We start from the raw sequence: 23065 nt of genomic DNA, 5'->3' as shown, positions 1-23065 counted from the left end.
TGCAGTCTTCGAAATTGATTCGAAGATTACACGGATTACAAGGAAGCTTAAGATTCGAAAGGTAAGCGCCCTGTCAACGCTATCATTATAGCGGATGGTCATTTGCGGTGTGGAGTTGCTAATATGCCTGGCATGCTTTTCGCTGCAGTCGGCACCGTTTGTTGGAGGTGTTGCATCCGTGGTTGCATCCAATCGCTGTTTAGGTGGCAGCCTTAGAATTTGCATTCCAAGACTACAACTACCGAAGGCGCAGGACCTCAAAAGGTAGGTGCTGCTTCAAAGCGAGCTTTATCCTGCAAGCGATCACTTGCAAGGTGTTATTTAATGCGTGTTCTTTTTATTTTTTCAGCAAGCGTGAGGAGGTGGCCATCACCACAGTCGGCACTGTTCTAGGTGTGCTGTCTCCGAGTTCTCTGGCATGCCTGGACTACCTGTTCCTGCGCTTTGTTTCTACGGCTACGAATATTCGTTTATGTGTGTGTGCGTGCTGCGTTCGGGCTGACACGAAATCTAGAAACGTGTGGTTTCTATGGGCAGCCATGGCATCTGTTTCCTGCTTTCGCTGTCCTCGATGCCCATTTTTCGCGTTCAAGTTTATGAGCGTGATTTGGCATCTCGAAGGGGCTCACTCCGAGGAGCCGCGTCTCGAAATTACGTGTGGCATTCAAGGGTGCCAGCAGCGATATGCAGTTGTGTCGAGCCTCCGAAGCCATCTGTATCGCAAGCACCAGTCTTGGATTTCGCACGTTGATGGAGAAGCGCCAAGAGACTCGAACGAAAATGCTGATGCTTCTGACTCCGACACAACAGAGGATTCTCACGCGACAAGTGGAACTGGCCAGTTCCCAGCTCATCATTTGTGTCATCAACAAACTTCTCCAAGTGACACAGTGTTCCATGAAACGTCAGAGCTGCAATCACTAGAAGACTTTGCAAAAGGTTTGAAACAAACACTAGCGAACCTATTCTTTCGTATTTCTGAAGCGCGAAAGGTTCCGAACTCCACCTGTGAGAGCTTGTTTCAAGAAGTAGAGGCTATACTTAAGTCGACTGTGCAGCAGTACGCAGAACAATTAAGGCATGCACTCTCTGCATTTTTTTCTGTTGTGCCTGAAAGCCTGACTAATTTGTTGAACTGCAGCTTCCTCTCGAGCATTTTCGATGATATTCGCTCGAAGTACCAAAGGGTTGAGTATGCAAAATCCAGGTACCCTTTCACCGAGGCGCAGAAGTGCACGTATAATGACAGTGACCGAGCTTCTTTCTACTATGTTCCAGTTGGTAGCGTGTTGCGCAATTTCATGCGGGTAAAGGTATCAGGAACAGATAATGAAACCCAAAGTGTCTGAAACAGATGCGCTGAGCACCTTTCGAGAAGGGGCAATTTATAAAAAGCATGTGAGTGACATACCTCCGAATTCCAATCAGAGGCTGATTCATCTTTTACTGTACACAGATGAACTTGAGATTGCTAACCCACTTGGAGCAGCTAGGGTGTGCACAACTTTTGACAGTATTACAGTGTACTCAATGAAGATGCTGTGTATCGCTCACAGTTGAAAATGCTGCATCTCGCACTCATTGCAAAGTATGCAGATGTTCAAAGACATGGCATGGAGATTGTGCTCAGGCCATTGCTTGCAGAGTTAAACGCACTGCAGGATAAAGGCCTTAGTGTTATGTATGAAGGAAAGGAAGTGTGTGTGAAAGTAGTAGTTTTAGCTTTCTGCGGTGACAACTTGTCCATGCATCGCTTGGGAGGTTTCTCCTGTAACTTTGCTCATGGATCTGTTTGCCGGTTCTGTATGGCACAAATCGGAAACATTTCGTCAATAACAAGAGAAGACATGTGCCAGATAAGGAGTAAAGAGCTTCATCAAAGTCACTTGGAAGCAATTCAAGTCAACCCAGCATTGTATAAACGGCTGTATGGTTTGGGTGGCGAGTCAGTCATGTCTTCTCTGCAAGGCTTTGATGTAACATCACAGTTACCACCTGATATCATGCATGATGTTTTGAGGGAACATTGCCATTGTAATGCAGCATGTGCTAAAAGGGCTGTTTGATAGCAATATTTTGTCCGCATCAGACCTTGATAAGGTAGGAATGATGTCAAAAACAAACCGCTGCCACCAAGTGACAGATTCGTGCAAGGCAGAAGTGCTCTGAAGGGCACTGCATCACAAAAATTGTGCCTGTTTCGCCTTTTGCCCCAAATATTTGGGTCCAGTATTCCAGAAGGAAATGAAGACTGGAAGTATACCTCCTTTTAAGAGAAATTCTGGACATGTTACTATCAGATAAACTTCCCATGCAGTCACTCTCGTACCTGGAAATTAAAATTCAGGAGTTCGTTCCTTCGTCAATCGCTACCCATCTGTGCGTCTCATTCCGAAGATGCACTACCTCATCCATTACCCCCGAATGATATCCCTTTTTGGACCACTAAAGCAGTTATGGTGCATGAGATTCGAAGCAAAACACCAGTATTTTAAGAGCATTGCAATGCGTGTGAAGAATTTCAAGAATGTTTGCCAAACCCTTGCAAATAGGCACCAGCTGCTACAAAGCTTTGAGTTCAGTGAACTAACTTTGGATGCTGCGCTATCCACAAGCAGTTTAAGGTGTGTAGAGAGGTCTCAGCTTCACACGTGCATTCAAGCTGTGATGCCAGTTGGCATCATCTGGCAGGCAAAGTCAGTGTCACTACACCAGGTAACCTACAAAGTAAACGATGTGCTTGTAATGCTCAAAGGGATGACCCGCAGTTTTGCCAGATCATTGGAATCTACATTGCACACAATGAGGTTGCTTTTTTGCTAGAGAGACTTGAGCTACTGGAGTTTGCAAGACACCGGTATGCTTTCCGAGTTGCTAAGTCTGGTACATTGTGTGCGGCAAAACCTGGTGATGAAGCTGTTCCAGAGTGCCTAGACCTTTATTTTGGGGGAGAGCTTGTTCCAAGTTGTGAAGTTGTGTTGTTTGAGTAATGTTGTAGTTCAGTGTGTCAGGTACCATCAAATCGCCGACGCTTTTTGGTGACATCATTAGGACGAGCATGTCAGGGAGATCAATTTAGTACAGCCTGTTTAAGCTCGCCTAGACATTTTGCTTTGATATACCTTGTTAAGTATCTGATAAATTGTATTGTCATCTTCATTATGCGCAATGTTTGTCTATAGCTGTATGTTCCTTCATGTATATAAATGCACTTGTTCAAATTATGTTACTGTCATAATTTGCCAGCTGATGCTTGTGTTACAGTGATCTGTGCAGTTAGTGAAATAAATGTGGTTATTTGCTACATGAATTTTGTTATGCCTTTATTAAGAGAACATGAACACGTAGCTTTGTGAAAACGTGTAAACACCAAACTTGTGTTGCACACATGATGTGCAAATATGAGGACATATGAATAAAAGAACTGCTTGAATTTGTTTCTATGTAAAAACAGAAGAAGCGGAATGGATAGAGGTGCTTGTTTCTTTGTTAGACGCAGCCTAATGAAATGAATCGACAAGCCGGGGAAAGCAAAGTGCACATTATTTCTAGTGTTTTAACTGTAGCACAGTAATTATGACAAATAGAAATGGATTAAAAGTGGCCAAAAACTAACTTCCCATCGATGGTTATGGCACCCATTCCGGTGTTATGGATTTGATCTCCACCGACGGCAAGTTATTTCACCCACTTTAATACATTTTCACTGGTCATAGTTCCAACACTGCAGTTAAACACAGTGTCCACTATTCTTGGCCTGGCTTCATTGTATGGCTGCTACATTAGGAAGTTCCTGTGTGTCATTTTCTTGGTAAAAATTATTTTGGTTATTGTAACCATACCATACTAACACATCTTCTTTTTCTTTGTTCTGTAGTACTGCTTTTCATTATGCAGAATACCCCGTTGCACTGCTAATATATTGGCGTTGTAAACTGACCACCGCGGCGGCACAGTGGTTACGGCGCTCGGTTGCTGAACCGAAACACACGGGTTTCGACAACGGCCGTGGCAGTCGCATTTCAATGGAGGCAAAACGCTAGAGCCGGCCCGTGTACTTACATTTAGGTGTACGATAAAGAAACCCATGTGGCCGAAATTATTCGGAGCCCTCCACTACGGCATGCCTCATGACCGTGTCGTGGATTCGGCACGCGAAACATCAGAAACTATTATCGTAAACGTCGTAAACTTGTACATTAAGTTATAAAACACGTTTAGAAAATTGCCGCATGTGCTTCGCATTCATTTAACTTGTGGTTGAAGTGGTGATTAACTCTTAAACTTACGTTTCCAAACACCTTTGAACATACACGTAGGAGAAAAATCCAAAATCAATAGTACTGCAGCTCTCGCAAACAATGTTCTCTCCCCAAGTCGCACAGGAATCGCAATCTTTCACGAACTCTCTTCGCGAGCCAGTAAGGAGTCATCTGACCATGCGGCAAGCCGTGACTCTTATTTTGTGATGCCTACCACCTAGAAGGGGTCAAAAGGACAGCCAAGGAGAGTCACTGGGCCGTGACCCTCTTTTGACTCTCTTTTTTCTTAGAGTGCAGTGGTCTAGTGGTTATGGTGCTCGACTGCTTATCCGAAGGTCGCGGGATCGAATCCCGGCCTCGGCGGCTGCATTTTCGGTGGCGGCGAAATGCTTGATGCCCGTGTACTTATATTTAAGTGCACAGTAAAGAATCCCAGGTGGTCGAGATTTTCGGAGCCCTTCACTACGACGACTACCCCCTTAATCATATCGTGGTTTTGGGACGTAAATGCCAACAATTAAAAGCAAAATTTATGGCTCTCTTGTATTGCGCTCTATCCGAAGCTTCCGCCTTTTGGAGTTGTCGATTAATCTGGCCCCGCGATGCGCCGCACGCATGCGCCAACCTTCTGCTCATTGCAGAAGTGCCTACGGTAGTTGCGGGTCACACTTCCTGCCTGTAGAACAATTCGGTGTCGAGGAACTCGTGACGTAGTTCCTCTACATCGAACTTTTGAAATAGCGTGGACGCGGGATTTGCTTCTGTTAGATAATTATTTTTCCTACCAATTTAACACTTTCGGGACCTAAGGTTTAAGGAGATTGTTGATGTCGTTGATTGTTAATCTATATTTGCTAAGGCCTTGTATTTGTTTTCACCTTGTTGCCATTTTCTTGAGCATGGTGGTCGAGCACGCACGGTGACATTCAAGCATAGGTCGGCAATAAATGTGGAGCCCAGTCAGACTCACTCACCAAACATATCTTGCCCTTAGGACTCACTCGGACTCAGACTCACCAAGCTTTTCCTCATCCGGACTCACTCGGACTCAGACTCACTATAATTTTTCTCAACAGGGCGCACTCGGACTCAGACTCACCAAAGTATAATTCACTCGGACTCACTCAGACTCACGGCTCAGTCTGAGTCTGAGTGAATTGACTCATGAGTCCGTTAGGATATAAATAGCTTTTCTACCATAGTTTCAATGCTCTTTAACACCAACATCTTGCATAACTAATCTGCTTAGTACCTTTTGATCTCGTACTTCAAACACGAGTTACAAAGGTTGCAGTTCAATAAGAACCTTTTTATTGAAAAGATTGATCACACGAGATATTTTTTATCAATAACTACCCGTGAAAAAGATTGCGGAGGGGGGGGGGGGGGAGGGTCAAGGCACCTCCTCCCCCTCTACCTCCGCAACTCACGCCTCCATAGGTCGGCAAAAAATGTGGAGCTCACTCAGACTCACCCAGGCAATATATTTTGCCCTTAGGGCTCACTCGACTCGGGCTCACAAAAACTTTACTCACCCGGAATCACGTCTCGATATGAGTCTGAGTGAGTCGACTCATGATTGCGTTTGCCGACCTATGGATTCAGGTATGCGTGCAAACGTTGATTGATATATTAAATATGGCTTACGGATACCGACCAAAGTGATTTTAAAAACAAAAGTATTAACGTTTCGGATCCCCCTTGGGAGCCATGTTCACAATGAAAACATCGGCGCAGCTGTCGGCCTTTTTTTGATCTCTGGCAATCACACGGGCGTTTTTCCAGTTGATAGCGTGTGGCATAGTTGCACAGTGCTCGACCACGGCGTACTTGACGATTTAGGTAACTGTCGCTAACCTAACAGTGAAGGCTATCGGAGCTCGGGCACTGTTTTCGTTTACGCCGAATCCGAAGGTCATTCGAAGGTGGGTCGACGACTGTTTCATTGTTTGGCAGCGGAATAACTTGGACTTATTCACGGTTCGCCTGAACAGTATGCATGCAGCGATTAAGTTCGCTGTAGAAGCGGAATGTGAGGGCCAGCTACCGTTCTTGGACGCTTCGATGAAACGTGATGGTCCAGGCTTGTCCTTCAAGCTGTTTAGGAAGCTTATCCACACTGGTCTCTAAACCCTGCTTCGCAAACGAGGTCCGTTGTCGGCTCTCCTCTTCGTCGGGCAGTAAAGGTACGCACAGCAGGGAAAGACCGTGCGTAGGACAGTGCACTGGTGCGGCAAGAGTGTGGGTACTCTGATTACCTAATTGACTCAGTAGGACGTCAGTGGGCTCGCGTAGTACTCGCAGCAGAGACGGGCTGCGATACCGTACGTTCCGGGTGTAAGCGAGCTTCTCTCACGAGTTTTGTGGTCTTTTGACGTACAAGCTGCGCACGTTTCATCCCAGAAGCTCCGGCACGAATTCGTACATATAAAGGCCGAGACAGACAGTACGATTTCCTTCCGATGCGACGTCCGACGCGGCGGTGCGACAGCCAGAATGATGGCCGTCCGATGCTATGAAAGGTCACCACTCCGGCTGCCGCACCGCCGCGTCGGCCGTCGCATCGCATAGAAAATCGTACCGTCTGTCTCGCGCTTAAAGGACCCTCTTGACGAGCCAATGCTCCCTGGTGTTGTGTACGTCATCCCGTGCGCCGACTACCGTTATGGGAGAAACCGGCAAATTTAAGACAAGTCTTCAATAGCACAAGAGCGACGGCAAGAAAAAATCACGTGGCGCTATCAACTGGAAGAGCGCTCGTGTGATTGCCAGAGAGAAAGAAAAATCATGTTGCACGCTTTTATCTCGAGTCCTTGTTCATCCAAAGCACATCACACACTCTTAATCCCAACGAAGGTAATCTTTGGCCCGTGTACGCCAGATGCCTTAGTCACGTCATGTGCCGAACATGAGAAGGCGGACAGCTGTGCCGATTTTCATTGTGAACGTGGCTTCAGTCGGGGAGCCTAATACATCAGTTTTAAAATTGTTTTGGTCGGTGCTCGTATACTTTCTTTTGATGTGTTTCATCCCGGCGGAACGCGATGCCGTCATACGCTCGATTTCAAATGTTGAGTGGTAATGTAGATTGCTGTCCTGGTGTTTGACGTGGCAGCTTTGTGTGGAAATGTGGCACGGTGTTCTTCACTATGAAAAACGCGTGGCTGCTGCATTAAAGATTCGGTTGTGAGTTCAGCGCTTGTCCAGTGTTCTCTTGTCCCCTCCGTCCCTTTCTCTTTGCGCTGCTTGCCTGTTTAACTGGGAACCAACTGGTCCAAATTAAAATCTCTCTAAGCCCAAAGCTGTACAATAATGTTTGCTAGGTCGAAATTGTTAAGCGTCATTCAGCTTCTCCTTTACATTTGCCCAGCATGCGAAGCTGAGCAAAGCTGAAGTAGCTCGATTGCACGCGCAGCTGACTATGGGACAGAATTGTTCGCCGAAATTATAGTGAACTAGAACATGTAGTTGGTTCTAGTTCACTATAGCCGAAATGCAGGCGCTCGCACAACAAGCAGCTCTTTACGTCACTGCTCGCGAGTGCGCCAGTGTTGCCCGACTCTCAAGCCGCTTGCGTCTTTATAAAAATATTCAGTTATAAATTAGGTGCTCGACCGAATGTGCTAAAGTTTTGCTATAGCTTGTTTGTGAACACACACGGATTAACCCACAAAACAGATTGTGGTCGAAAATTGGGTGTCATGGCCGCTCCTTTAAATCGGCGTGTTCCCTTTTGTTTTGCGCAGCGTGAGCAGCAGCAGCGACGACCGGAGCCGACCTACCAGCGAACACGTGACCCAGGGCATCGCACAGGTGAGTCCTGCCTGTGGTGCACGTCTCTGCGTAGGTTGCGTCACGAGTGGGAGGACATCGAAGACGGTCGTGTCGTAACCTCTTCTTCGAACGAAGCGCGGCATTGACCTCTGCTTTCAGCGACGGCCTATACTGGAAGCAAAACCGCCTTGATAGCTTAGCGTTTAGGGTGTTGTGCTGCCCGAGGAGGCCGGTTCGATTCCCGGCTAGCGATTTCTGAGGGGGCGAAATGCAAAAAAAGATAGCTGATCCCTCCGTCATAGGAATCGGTATAACACGAAAGTGAAACGCGTCGTCACTGAAGTAGTTGATTGCTTATAGTGCATTGGTATATGAGAGCTTGTACAATGTCTGTTGTTGTTTGGCAGATATAGCACCGCTTGATGTGCACGCACCCACGTTGATGCCTGGTGGCACTTCTCCGTACCGAGGACTAACGCCCATGATCATGATTTAACCATTGCGGTATCTGAAGTTGTCAAACACCCCAAGCCTCGCTCATGGCATCCATCCATATCGAAAAATGGCTCTCCGACGCTCGCCTGGCTGTCGCACCGCGTTCCCCGCTCGCCATGTTAGAATTAACGGCCAGGCTAGATGGAAGACGCGTTTCACGACGCTTTGAAGGAGTGCATATCGAGTATCAGTGTTTACTATGTGCTTGTTGTTGCCATATTGCGCGGATATGCGGCGTCCAGGTATATCTAGACAACTTCAGCTACCGCAATGGTAGCCGCCACCTCACTGTGTGTTAAAGCGTTGACGACATTACACTCCTCCTATCGGAAACGCGCCGAATGGGGTGGTCGTAGCAACGGCGCGTTGCAGGAGCTAGGTAATGGCGGAGGCAACGAAGGTTTTTTTTTTTTTTGACCCTGTGGTACGCATGTCACCGCCCCGTTATAAAGGGGATGCTCATAACATCCATCCATCCAACCAAGAGCACCGCGAGAGGAAAGTGTGAAAGATCGTCGCGAATCGAAAGGTCGTGGGTTCGACTCCTGTCAATGAATTTTTTCTTACTTTTTTTTTGCCATCTGATGGTGTTCATTTTGCTGACGTATTTATGTGACGGAAATACGTCATGAAAGCCTTGGTGGCCCCGGCATAAAACACTTTCGTGTTAAAACACTAGTGTAGCTAAACGTAGGTGCTTATTAAGGAACCCAGGTAGTCAACATTAATCGGGAGTCCCCCTCTACGGCATGCGTTATGATCATTGGCACGTAGAACCTCAGAATTTAATCCATTATTATTATTTTTTTGAAAGAATACCGCTTATCGCAGAAGAGCACCAAAATTGGTCTACACTCTAAGGGAAAAAAAAGAGAGTCTTTTGACTCTTTTCGGGCTGTCTTGACTTGCCACGTATATAACTCTGTTTAAGGAGGCACGTCAACTTTTATTGGAGATCATTACACACTCTTCGGAGAGTCGTGTGACCCACGAGAGACTTAACGTGTCCCTTTAAAGAGAGTCATATACGTGGCAAGTCAATACTCCCCGAAAGGAGTCACATGTACTTTTTTTTTTTTCTTAGAGTGTAGTTGCTTGACGTTCATTCCGTAATGGTTTTAAGTGCGCTAAGAAGGACAGCAGATGAAGAGAAGACAGCTCGTGTGCAGACTCACAACGTTAGATTCAGCGGATCTTCACGGTGGCTTGTGTTAGCTTCGCGCACGCTATCTCTCCGGCGGCAGGTGGGCTGTTTAAAAAATGAATGAATGAATGAATGAATGAATGAATGAATGAATGAATGAATGAACGAACGAACGAACGAACGAACGAACGAACGAACGAACGAACGAAACGAACGAACGAACGAATGAATCTCTGAGCGATTTGATTCTCAGAGTACATGAGTATGGTATGTGGTGCTGCAGCTGACTCTAAGAGTCGAGAAATGGCATACGTTCACCGAGAAATGGACGTGCCTTGAGTCATCTCGACCACGTTTGTTACGACTTAGGTTAATATGTTTACATGGAGGCAATACAGTCGCATGTATAGGCGCTCCTGGCTCAACGTTGGTCCGTGTGTTGGGCCAAGCGAACATGGAGGCGAGTTCGGCGATCCTTAAGCCCCTCCACAGAAGGGATTCAGGCCAACTCGCCTGCAGGGGGTTCGCTCGCCCAAATCCCTTGGCGAGTTGCATGTGAAGCTTACCGTCCCGAACTAAGTTAGCCGGTTTTTCCTGTTCGACCCATTTGCGTCAAGTTCACGTAAACGTAGTATTTGCATGCAGTAGCTTGCTGTGGCGCAGTGGTATGTAAACGCTATGATTATATTTTCGGCTGTAACATTTCGCGATACACTCTGGGCTCTGGGGCTGCTCGCAAGTAAGGGCTCTACTGATGCCACCCCCGTCGCTTTGCGATGAAAGTTTGAAACGGATGGTGGGTTTATATCATTTTTCGACTATCTCGTCAGATTTTTTAGGGTTTCAGTCGCTGGTCAACTGCGTATAGCCTTACCTACCCTGGCTGTAAGATTGCAATACACAGGGAAGTGTTATGCTGAGAAAAGGCTCTTCATTTGTGTAGTGATGATGAGGCACGCATATTTTAGTTCCCTCTTTCATTTTTCTTGACGCCGCGCTCGTGGTTGTCCGCAGACCTCTCACCGTCGAAATAATGTGCCGTCAGCTTGAAGCGGCAGCCTCTGCAGATTGCGTTTCAAGTTGCTTATACTTGTAGAACTCTGACTGCGGTTTCGGCATTTCGGGTCATGCAGTTATTCTTTCACAGCTGTCAAGAAAGCAGATATTTCGTTTATTTATTTCGCGAAGTCTGCTTCACTCGGCCGTATCTTTACTGACCCATGAGTTTGTGAAATCCCTACCGGCATCGCCGTCGGCGAGTCGTAGTATAGAAGAATGAAGACGAGGCACGTTGCGTTAACGAAAGGTGCGCGACGTCTTCCGAAAAAATCAAGAAGCTCGTCCCAAGTCACCACGGTCGCCATTATTCGCGGTTTAGCGGAACTCGCGGCTAAAGAAATGCACAAATGGAGGAGTGACGTTGCAGGGAGGTGCTGCAGCACTTACGAGTCAGAGCGATTACTGTGGGCCTTCTTTGTGCGGTGCTTTGCGGACCGTCTTGCGTAGCCCTTTCATCTCGAAAGAGGTTCCCCCTTTTTCCCGAAGGGAAGTCCTCCAGGCTATTCGCCCCTGCTCCTCGGCGGCCAGATTCATCCCGGACCCTGAAAAAGACTGCTGCGATTCTTGCGCGCGTGCAGTCCATACACGGAACTAATGCGGGCGGTCCCTTTTCCCCCGTGTTCCTTTTCGTCCCCGGACCGAGCTTTGCTTAGCGCGTGGCTGCGTCGCGACCTTGAGACGCGACGTTGAAGTGGGCCTCGTTTGAGCGTAGGCCGTCGGGACTGCGAGTTGCTTAACGTTCGCCAGGCTCTTCTCCTTGGTGGAGCGCAAGTCTGTTCATTCGCTTGCTAGCCATCTGGTTTCACGAGTGTGGCTTAGAACCTTCTCGTCGTCTTTCTCGGTCTGCACGGGACGATAAATAGCAAAGCAAAGGGAAACAATAAGCTCGAATAACCGCAGAGAGAGAGAGGAGAGAGAGAGAGAGAGAGAGAGAGAGAGAGAGAGAGAGAGAGAATGCGTAGAAAGCGTGGAAGTTAACCGGAAGTAGCTTCGGTTGGCTACCCTGGACGCGGGAGGGTGTGCCGGTACAAAAAGAGGACAGTATACTACCAGCGCGATGACACTAGGACAAGACTGGTGATTCTGTAACGGGCTAGTGAAACAGATCCTACTAGCTGGTAAAATGAATTAGAGACGAGACCAGGGAAACAGGTCATCAACGTTTTTCGATCTAGAAACAGAAGGCCTGTGACGCCCGAAACCGAACTGTCAGCTCTATATGGACAGAGTTTTCGACACGGATTAGTTTCTAGCGTTTCACATTACTTCATGTGGCAATGATAGGGAAGGTTTTGGTTCGAGAAGCAAGAAGGGCGATAACTTGCTTTTCCGGCGTAAATATTCCATGTTGTATAGGTTGTGTGAATTCTCGGCACATTATCTGAGCGATCTCCTTCTATAACAGCGCATTACTTCAGCTTTTCCAGTGACACTGTAACGCATTTCTGCTAAGAAGCATTTGCAAAGGGAACGGGTCTTTTAATATGGCTTGTTTTGGACCACTGCAGCCGCACTCCATAATTTCGGAAACGGGTCTGCTGCAGAACGGTCGTCTTTCATGCCTCTGGGCCTTGATATTACGCCGCCGTTGAGGACCTCCCGCTGCTTCTTGTAATTGTGTGACTGGCGGCGACCTCCTTAATCTCTCACGCGTGTCCCGAGCTGGGAGGTCGTGACAGCGCACCCGCGGCGTTCCCTGGCCACTGTATGCTATATACATCCGCAGGGGCGGTATATGTTACCTCTACACTGATGCTTTTGGGCTGTTGTGGCTTCGCAGGAAAACGGCGCAGCCGCACTGGAATAATGAAAGTTCGTCATTGGGTGGCCATCGCGCGGTTGGCTATCTTCATCGCATTGGACTGACCATGCTTATAGAACGTCGCCGACCTCGCGTACGGCTTCTGAACTTCACCTAACCGTATCAACGACTTTCCTAAAGCTTAAGTTATGTCCAAGGGGAACCGAATAGTGTCAGCGAGCTAACAAACAAAAAGAGAAAACGCGGTAATGTGGTCCCAAGGATTGTAGTTCGTTTCCAGAGTTGCTGAGACTCGTTCACCCACTTGGGCTGTTCTGTAAAATACTCTTATTTTTCCCTGCACTGGTAAGCTGGCACAGTTCACCGGAGAGGTGCTGCGAACGATGAGAAGTGTAGCTGAAAGAGACAACTATGCATTTCATCATTAGATCTCTGTTTGTAACAGACTGCGTGAGAGTGTCATCCTGAGACTAAGAAAAACTTAGCATTATATATAGACAAGCAGCTACGAACACGAACACACGCACACTCACGCACATTTATTTATTTGGGGAGGACGGGGCGGATGGAACACCATCTTTCGCCTGACTGCACGGATTGTTTGTGCGACCTCACTCCTCTCGAGTGCTAAGTTATTGTTGTCGTCCTTTCTGTAAGCGCGATGAGCGGCCAGCATCGCGCCAATACCATGCGTTAATGTAAAATGACTTGTGTGCTATATACCTCTCTAATTGAGTGATGGCGACGGGTCGTTTCTGGCTTACGTAGTGCGGCATGCGTTCAAAGCGTGCCGGAGTTGGATCGAGCTTTCGGCGCATGATAATGAGATGGATGATTGGGTCGGGTCGTCGGCTCCCTCCGCGTCGTCTCATACTCAGGTGTGCGCGTGCTCCTGCAGGGGCGCCTCCTCTCCCGACGACTCCGTGCGCCGACCTCGGCCGAGCGTCCTTGCGCAAGAAAAAAAAAAAAAATCCTTTGTCGGGCTATACGACGAGGGCGCACGTCGAGGGCGGGCGGCTGGAGTTAGTCGTTGCAGTTATTTGATTTAGGTTTTTATAATAATAATTGTTGGGGTTTTGCGTCCCAAAACCACCATGTGATTATGAGGGACGCCGTAGTGGAGGGCTCCGGAAATTTTGATCATGCGGTATTCTTTAACGTGATCCTGAATCAAGGTACACGGGCCTCAAGCATTTTCGCCTCCATCGAAATGCGGCCGCCACGGCCTGGATTCGAGCCCGCGACCTTCGGATCAGCAGTCGAGCACCATAACCACTAGACCACCATGGCGAGTAGTTATGTGATTTAGTTGATGATACCGGAAATGCTGTAAAGATTCGTTGCCGGCTTTTCCAAAGTATAATTTAATTGTCTCATGAACGTTCAAAAAATGAGGTGAGAAAAATAATAAATAAGAACACATGCAGTTTCGACCACTGAGCGTACGCGCGCTTTTATTGATGAGCAATATTGTTGGCGCTAAAAGCATCTGTTACGATGCGCATATATGGAGTTCAGGCGGAGAAAACAGTGGAATGTACTAACGTAGTCACAGTTGTAGGGACGTTTGCGCGACGAATACCGTGACGTTAACCAAATACAAGTTATACATGTGTACTTGAAAATACATCAATATGAATAAAGGAATTGGGAGAGTGAACAAATAATTAGACGTGGTTTAATTTTCTGTCCAAAACATACAGAGACGGATGCAGAGGATATAGCCAGTACTTGTCATGCGTGCCTTTCGTACGTAGCTGTGGTTTTGCGCATTAATTCTATATTCTAAGATGTCAGAAGGTCACATCTGCTCGCATTCCCTGGCTGTAACGAATATGATTTGTAGTGTCCACTGCACTGGTAAGTGCGGTATTCGAGGTTTACTCGCACCGATTTTGGGACTGTCTGGCGAGTATTGATCGTTGTCAATTAGCCTCCAAATTGAGTACGTATATATCAACAACAAAGTTGAAAAAGTTTTCTGGGTCCTACCGTATCACGATTTACGGCGAGAAACGTGCAGTGGTTACCTTGCTATCAGATAGAGGTACACAGTGTCGGCGGCTAGGACATGTTAATGAACCAAGGCCGGACCGAAACCCTTTTGCGTTCATGACAGTGCAAAAGGAGGCAAAAGAGAATAATGTGCAATCGAGCTGCGAGGCATTGTGAAAATGATGTCTGGTATGTTGCGTGTTTGCAGTGAGAGAGAAAAAAAAAATCTAAAGTCGAGAAATTTGGCGTCTCAATTGAGTGAAGTCGTGACTCGGGACTTTTACTGAAAATCCGGGATTGTCTGGTGGATTGGAAACTATATGACGTGTGCGTATACCAGGCAATCAAAGTCATCGAACACGCTGTCTGCAAAAGAGGAAGCCGCAACAGATACACTCTGGACGTAGTTTGTCTCGCGCGCGAGCAATTGCTTTTGGTCCTTTAATTTGTCTCTGACGTCGGCTTACTCTCGTCTCCAACAAAAGTTCGACAAGGTCAACGACACGCCATATTCAGAGCGCGTGGCCGTCAACTACAATGAGACCGCTGTTTGGTTGTTTCTGTCGGCGGAACAAAAACTCTCGGCCATTGTCTGTGCGCGGAGGCCGACTCTCCGGTTTGTAGCGCACTAAAAGATTAATCATGGCGGAGTCAGTGCTCGCCCCTGCGACATTTATTATTAGCTCTTCATTTATCATTACACTCGTTTGTGCTTTAACTTGAGGCGATTTGCTGACAAAGTCGATGTCTGGCTTGCACTCCTGCAATTTTTCCCTCTTGAATAAAACAGAAGAGTATAAGATTACTCCGGTAATATACTGCGCATAATGTAAACGGCGAGTTCTTTGAACCGCGTTCAGCTATGCTTCATTATAAATCTGTTTCTTTTTTGTGCTTATTTCGACGACTGGTCCCGTAAACTTCCCAACGCGTTCACAACGTAGTTCAGCTAGGAATTAATGGTTTGTATATGTAGCCTATTAACGTAGGCCTTTTTAAAAGACTGTGTTAAAGATCTAACACATGCCAACGAAACATAGGACACGTGGACTTGATCTTTTTTTTTTTTGTACATGCAATGCATGTTTGCATATCAGTTGGATTGTTGCCCAGGAATTCGGTACAAGGAGCCATTGCGATGACTTTACTAGAGCCAGATATCGCCAGGCCAGAAGAGCCACGTGATCTATGCTGTAAAAAAAAAAAAGACTTGCTGTCTTATTAAGGCGAAAGCCTTAGATGCATCATCAAACGCGAAAATTGACCGGCGTCCCGCGTCAGCGGCGTCAACACGAATGATGGAAAAAATAATCATTACGTGATCACGTCACTGATCGACAAAATTTGTGATGTCACTGTGACGTCTCACTTGACATCATTGCTGGGCCAAAGCTGGGCCGATCCATGAGGCAGTGCAAAACAAGGGGGTGTGCAGAAAGCTTACAATGTCTCCGATCCTGCAGGCATTGCAGAACCATCTTAGTTGCAGAAAGCTTTGGGAGGATGCGGAGGGGAGATCAATTCATCGACTTTAAAGAAAAATAAGATGGATTTCGCCTTCGGGTCGACTGAGGCGGATGCATAAGGGAGCCTGTGAGATTTTCATTTTTTCGTCGTCTCGCAGCTTACCGCAGCTGTAGCGTAAGTTATTACGTTTTAAAGAAAAAGTTATGTGCCTTCTTCGCATGTTTCTGATTACAGCGCGTGCACCACACAGTTGTTGTTGTTACCAAGTAAGGAAGAACAAAAAGAAGTGTAAGAAACCTCCACACAGATAGAAACCCGTGCCTTGCAACGAAAGGGAGTGTTTAGTTATTCCACTGCACTCTCCTCCCCTCCCCCTCCCCCTCCCCCGCCTTTTGCAGCTTCTCTCTCTCTCTTGCACTTACTTCTTTCTTCCTTTCTTTACTCGGTCCTTGGAACCAGGCGTCGGATTAGGAAGTTCGCTTTCCCGTGCATTTGGTGCGGGGGTGCGCAAGAAGATGACCGCACTAAACCGAAAAAAGAAAGAAAGAAAAAAGTACCTTACGTGCCAAAGTGGCATCACATGCGAAGGATTATGACTGTTGGCGGCGGCGTTCGCTTTTACGGCTGGCGTCATCGGGTCTCCGCGCTTGACCGGCCGACGCTAACGGCTTCCTCGGAAGTCGCCTCGGCGTCGTGGTCGGTCGCCGGAGGGCAGCAACAACTGTGGCGGCGGCCGATTCGTGGAATGCGCGCGCACGACCAGATTAGCGCGCTGCTCGTTGTCCCTGCTCCTTACGCATTGCCGAGTAGTCTCTCGATTTGGACCTTTGCCGCATCGTCTCCCTTCGAAGCGCACTTTCATTTCGCGAAACGGCAGGCATGGATAAACTCATCCGTTCCGGAAACCTGCCCGCGCATGCGGTATGTAGCTGCATTTGCGCGCGCTCTGTAGGCCGGTTAAGTCAAAATAAAGAGAGCATAGCTCTGGTGGACCGTTTCTAAATGCTTGCCCGTGAACTTTGCTGCTTTCTCGATTTCTGCGCTCCGACCATCGAACAACGCTCCGTGTAATTTTTTTTTTCTGTTTTGTTTTCGCGGCCTACAAGTACTAAGGCAGGCAGTGTAAGCTTGAAAATACTTCCAGTGAATCTATGCACACCTCTGGCCAAGTAGATATTGAACTTGCCTACCTTAACTGGCAGATCGTTTCAAATACGGGCGCTGTCGTGAATGGTTAGAGCTCGTGGCGATTTCTATAGGGTGCAGGCTTCGCCGTTTAATCAGAGCTAACGTATTGTGATGTTTGTAAGTGCCGATTACTCTTTAAACACCTTTGCGTGGCAGTTGCTGATACTACGACATGTGTGAAATGACCTCTTGACTCGTCACGAAGACCGAATGTCAGATAAGGGATTCGCAACAACCATTCGTCGAAATTCTCTGCCAGAGTCGTTGAACTCTGCGTAGGTTCTTCGGATGTACCCACTAACGAAGCCTGATGTATATTATTATTGCCGTGTAAGTATTTCCATGAAATGGAGTGGCAACGCGCATGCCACGGTGCTCTTTATTTCAACTTCCATTGTATATATGAACGTTTAAAAACAATTACGTACTCTTGCAGCGGCTGCTTAACGGCGTTATACTGCTTTAAGCACGATGCTGATTATTACGACGACACGACGAATTCCGGCATTGTACTTACGTCATACATAGTCCGGTAACGTTCAGTCAAGTTTAAGTCCTGTAGGAGAAACTAATTTACTTTCATATTTATCGGTGAATGGATAGTCAGTGGGGATAGATACGGATAGTGCGAATGGATGGGTACAAAAAATCACAGCATATCCACGGAGTGAATGATGATGAGTGGGCGAAGCTGCGGAGGTTCATCGGTAAACCGTGAATCTTCCGTGAATTCTGCCCAGTACATCATCACCGACGTGAGATCGGGCGCGTTTATACTAAAGGTTCGATAAGAGTTATGACGACTTGCAGCTCACTTTAATTTTACATGTACGCTGTGAATTTTCATTGTTTAGAAAACCATTGCTTTAGAAAACATCTGGCGTCTTTCGTTAAGCAGCTGGCGTCTTTTCTTTTTGCTTTAGAAACATCTGGCGTTCTTTCGTTTTGCTTTTAGAAAACATCTGGCGTCTTTCGTTGGTTTATTTCATCAATCAACGGCGTGTTTAACAAAATTTTTATTGTTTAATCACGCACAGGAGAATCTCACCAGGCACTACCTTGGAGGTAAACAATGGCTGCTAATGGGAATGAGAGACAGAAGTCGGCTTTTAGTTAACGCGCACGCTGCGAATTTTTTATTGTTCAACAACGCACAGGAAAAATCTCCCACCGGCACCACCTTGGAGGTCAAGATCTGGTACTAGCGTTACGACTGGTTACGCACTACGACTACGAAGGACGAACGGGTTTGCGCTTTAAGGAGCTTCGCCCCTAAAAAAAAAATCACAGCATATCCACGGAGTGAATGATGATGAGTGGGCGAAGCTGCGGAGGTTCATCGGTAAACCGTGAATCTTCCGTGAATTCTGCCCAGTACATCATCACCGACGTGAGATCGGGCGCGTTTATACTAAAGGTTCGATGAGTTATGACGACTTGCAGCTCACTTTAATTTTACATGTACGCTGTGAATTTCATTGTTTAGAAAACCATTGCTTAGAAAACATCTGGCGTCTTTCGTTAAGCAGCTGGGTCTTTTCGTTTTGCTTTAGAAACATCTGGCGTTCTTTCGTTTGCTTTTACAAACATCTGGCGTCTTTTGTTGGTTTATTTCATCAATCAACGGCGTTTTGAACAAAATTTTTATTGTTTAATCACGCACAGGAGAAATCTCACCAGGCACCACCTTGGAGGTAAAGAATGGCTGCTAATGGGAATGAGAGACAGAAGAAGTCGGCTTTTAGCTAACGCTGCGAATTTTTATTGTTCAACAACGCACAGGAAAAATCTCCCACCGACACCACCTTGCAGGTCAAAGCGTAAGACTGGTTACATACTACGCTACGAGGGACGAACGGGTGCCGCTATAAGGCTTCGCCCCTAAAACGCGCCGTTGCTACGACCGTCCCATTCGGCGCGTTTCCAACAAAAGTGTAATTTCGTTTAACACACACCGCGAGCTTGTGGCTTCAGCACCAAGCCTCGCTCATTGCGTCCATCCATATCGAAAAAATCACAGCATATCCACGGAGTGAATGATGATGAGTGGGCGAAGCTGCGGAGGTTCATCGGTAAACCGTGAATCTTCCGTGAATTCTGCCCAGTACATCATCACCGACGTGAGATCGGGCGCGTTTATACTAAAGGTTCGATGAGTTATGACGACTTGCAGCGCACTTTAATTTTACATGTACGCTGTGAATTTTCATTGTTTAGAAAACCATTGCTTAGAAAACATCTGGCGTCTTTCGTTAAGCAGCTGGCGTCTTTTCGTTTTGCATTAGAAACATCTGGCGTTCTTTCGTTTTGCTTTTACAAAATCTGGCGTCTTTTGTTGGTTTATTTCATCAATCAACGGCGTTTTGAACAAAATTTTTATTGTTTAATCACGCACAGGAGAAATCTCACCAGGCACTACCTTGGAGGTAAAGAATGGCTGCTAATGAGAATGAGAGACAGAAGAAGTCGGCTTTTAGCTAACGCTGCGAATTTTTTATTGTTCAACAACGCACAGGAAAAATCTCCCACCGGCACCACCTTGCAGGTCAAAGCGTAAGACTGGTTACATACTACGCTACGAGGGACGAACGGGTGCCGCTATAAGGAGCTTCGCCCCTAAAAAGCAGGCCTTCTTGAGACCACTTCTGAAAGCGCTTCTCGGTTATAAGAGTGTCGGGTGGAGTTCTCGGCGACTGTCGCGCTGGGGAAGATGCGCGCGAAATCGCGACCCCGGATAATCGCCTTCGCGCGCAGGAGTGCGTGAACGCTGGAGAAGTAACCACTGCGCCGCAAGAGTTTCGAGATCTCTCGGCGTCCTTGTGGCGGGCGGTATAGAAGAGTTCTTCGCGTTCATTGCCCGCTGGGCCGTGCACGCACCGCCTTTTCGAGGCGATTGGTTAATTTCTTTTCGCGTCTCTAGGAGATTGCAGCGCCATTCGTTAGCGAAGCGACCGTGCGCGCGTCCCCTAGTGGCGTCGTGTGTCTTTAGGCGTTGCACAGGAGAAAGAGAGAGGGAAGGCTTTTTTCTTGCGTCGAGGGCATTTCGTTCCTCGCGTGTTCCATTTCTTTCTGAAGTGCCGCTGCGCGTTACTTCGTTCCCCTGCAACCGAGCTAATGCGCGAAAGTGCCGAGGTTAGATGAAAAACAAGCCAACTTTCGTCGTTTATGTTCTCCTTTCCGTTTCCCCTAAGCGCCTGTTTTTCAACTCGGCCTTTGCAAATAAGTGTTCTTCTTTCTCGCTCTTTCTTTTTTTTTCTCTGAGACGCACACTCAGCTGTGCATGTTTCACCCGAGCGTGTTGCACCCTTTCGCGCGCGTATATGCTTTTCGCGTTCGGTCGCACGGTTGCATTAATTAAGCTTGTGTGCAACGAAACTGGAAGCTTTTGCGCTAGAGATTCGTACTACGGATGCGTGAGCGCACCCAGAGGCACAGATTCGCTCGAACCTTAATCGGACACGCAATCAGTCTTGTTGTTTACGGAGTTCTGTGCCATTCGGCCGGTTTCATTCGTAATTTTCTGCATGCTCCATCCACGGTTGCGTTTATTGAAATAATAATGAGAAAGATAGAAGTGCTGTGTGGAATTAGTCTTACGAAGACCGTTTCGTGTCATGCCGCGAAGCGCACAAGACTCGCCAGTGGTTTTGTCTTTCTCTTTTCCCTATTTCCCGTCTTCCTATAGTGGTCCCACCAACCTCACATTATGACCATATGCTACTACTACTACTACTACTACTACTACTACTACTACTACTACTACTACTACTACTACTACTACTACTACTACTACTACTACTACTACTACTACTACTACTACTACTACTATATACTACTACTACTACTACTACTACTACTACTACTACTACTACTACTACTATACTACTACTACTACTACACTAAACTGTCACCATTACTTGTATTCCGCTCGTATACTATACGCAGTGCCTGCCGTTACTCGCCAGCAACTCGTTCACGGAAATTCGCGATTGAGCTCTGGAAGCGTACCCTATATCTTCCTGTTCGCGCGACTGCGCCCAAGTGAAAGCGATTCCATTCGCGTATTTTTCTCCTTGCTGCGTCCATTGTCGGAGCAGTTCGCAAGAGAGTGCTGAACGGGCACCGAGGAAACTGGGACGAAGCCCGGCATCGCCGAGCACCGGCCGGACTTCCGCCAGGGCTTCTCCGAGAACGGAAGGAAGGCTCGCCGTGCGGTCAGCGGACGCCAAAGGCAGGCGTGGACGCTCTGCCGTGGCCATGTTTATTTTTGACACGACGACGTGCTGCGTTGGCGGCCCGGGGATCCGCACAGCACCGCGCCGCTTCGGAGGGCCACGGCATTGTCCCCGCGTGCTGAGCCGGCACCTTTCGACGCCTTCTGCGTGTTTTTTTTTTGTTCCCTTAGTTTATTTGCGTCCATCTGCGACGTCGGCCTTTGTCGCGCGAAAGCGTCGCTTGCCCTCCTCGATTTGCAATCTGGTTGCCGCAGTGAGTCTGTCGTTGGTCTCGTCCGACTTCCTCATCACCTTCGGTCTGCGTAATACGAACGCTGCACAAAACGCGCATCTTCGTCGCTTGCCCGGCTTTCTTGGGCGCCCAATCCCGGCTCGACTTGCCTATACGTTAAGCTAAGGAACTACTGCGTTCGTTAAGCTAAGGAACCCACTGGGTTTTGTAATTGGAGGGGGTGTTGCGCTCGATGGTGCGGGGACTCACCTCGAGAAGGCGGCGCCTCTTTTCCGCTTTCTCGCGCTCTTTTTAACACGAACGTGTTTTATGCCGGGGTCCACCAAGACTTTCATGACGTATTTCCGTTACGGAAGTACGTCATCAAAATGAACGCCAGCAGATGGTAAAGAAAAAAAACTATAAGAAAAAGTTCCGTTGACGGGAATCGAACCCATGACCTCTCAGGCCGCGACGATCGCTGACGGGCGTTTAGCCCACTGAGCTACCGCCAAAGACATTACGGAGGCGACATGAACGCGCCTTTTATGTCTGACACTTGCCTGTCGCAGTGCTCTTGGGTGGATGAACGCTATGAGCGTCCCCTTTATAACGGGGCTGTGACATCTGTGCCACCAGGCTCGAAAAAAAAAAAACAAAAAAACGCGTCATTGCAACGACCGTCAAATTCTGCGCGTTTTCAATACAAGTTTAATTTCGTCAACGCTTTAACACACCGAGAGGTGGCGGATTTAGCGCAAGCCTCGCTCATAGCATCCATCCATATCGACAAATAGCGCACCGCGTTCACCGCTCGCCCTGTGAGAAGTAACGGCCAGGCTAGAGGGAAGACACGACGCGCGTAGCGTTTCTCTTCGCACTTCACGACGCTTTTAAGGAGTGCATATCGAGAATTAGTGTTTATGTGTGCTTGTTGATGCCATCTTTGCGCGGGATTCACCATATGCGGTGTCCACGTATGTCTTAAAAACTTCAGTTAATGCAAGGGTTAAATCAGGATCGTGGGCGTTTGTCGTCGTTACGGAGACGTGCCACTAGGCGTCAACGTCAGTGCGATGCGTCCACATCAAGCGATGCTATATCTGCTAAACAACAGTAGACATTGTACAAGCTGTCATATACCAATGCACTATAGGCACCGTACAGTCGAGTTTTCCAGTGCGACTGCAGCGCCAGAACGCAAAACCTAGCGGACAAAAAACGCAATAATGAGACGGGGTTGCTCAAAATGGAACGCGATGTGCGCGTCTCCCTCTCTGAATAAGTGGGCGGACTGCGGCCGGGATACACGGGGGACGCGTTCGTGCGTCTGTTTTCTGCGTGCCCCTAACGGCCAATGCCAGCGAACTTGGGACAGGCCAGTGCGACCAACGCAGCTCCCTCTGGTCAGTGTACGGTGCCTATAAACAATAAACTACTTCTGTGATGACACGTTTCACTTTCGTGTTATTC

General features: G+C 47.6%; 1 protein-coding gene across 1 annotated transcript in view; it reads left to right on the top strand.

The window, feature by feature from the left end:
* The window catches only part of LOC125756581 (pleckstrin homology-like domain family B member 1), a 127340-nt gene that overhangs the window by 78569 nt on the left and 25706 nt on the right, over positions 1–23065 (top strand). The window contains exon 15 of the mRNA XM_049411468.1: positions 8009–8075. Coding sequence (XP_049267425.1) covers positions 8009–8075 — 67 coding nt within the window. The remainder of the gene's footprint in view (positions 1–8008; positions 8076–23065) is intronic.

The sequence above is a fragment of the Rhipicephalus sanguineus genome, unplaced genomic scaffold (genome assembly GCF_013339695.2).
Source record: "Rhipicephalus sanguineus isolate Rsan-2018 unplaced genomic scaffold, BIME_Rsan_1.4 Seq215, whole genome shotgun sequence".
Taxonomy (NCBI): Eukaryota; Metazoa; Arthropoda; class Arachnida; order Ixodida; family Ixodidae; genus Rhipicephalus; species Rhipicephalus sanguineus.
This window is presented reverse-complemented; position numbering and strand designations above follow the sequence as displayed.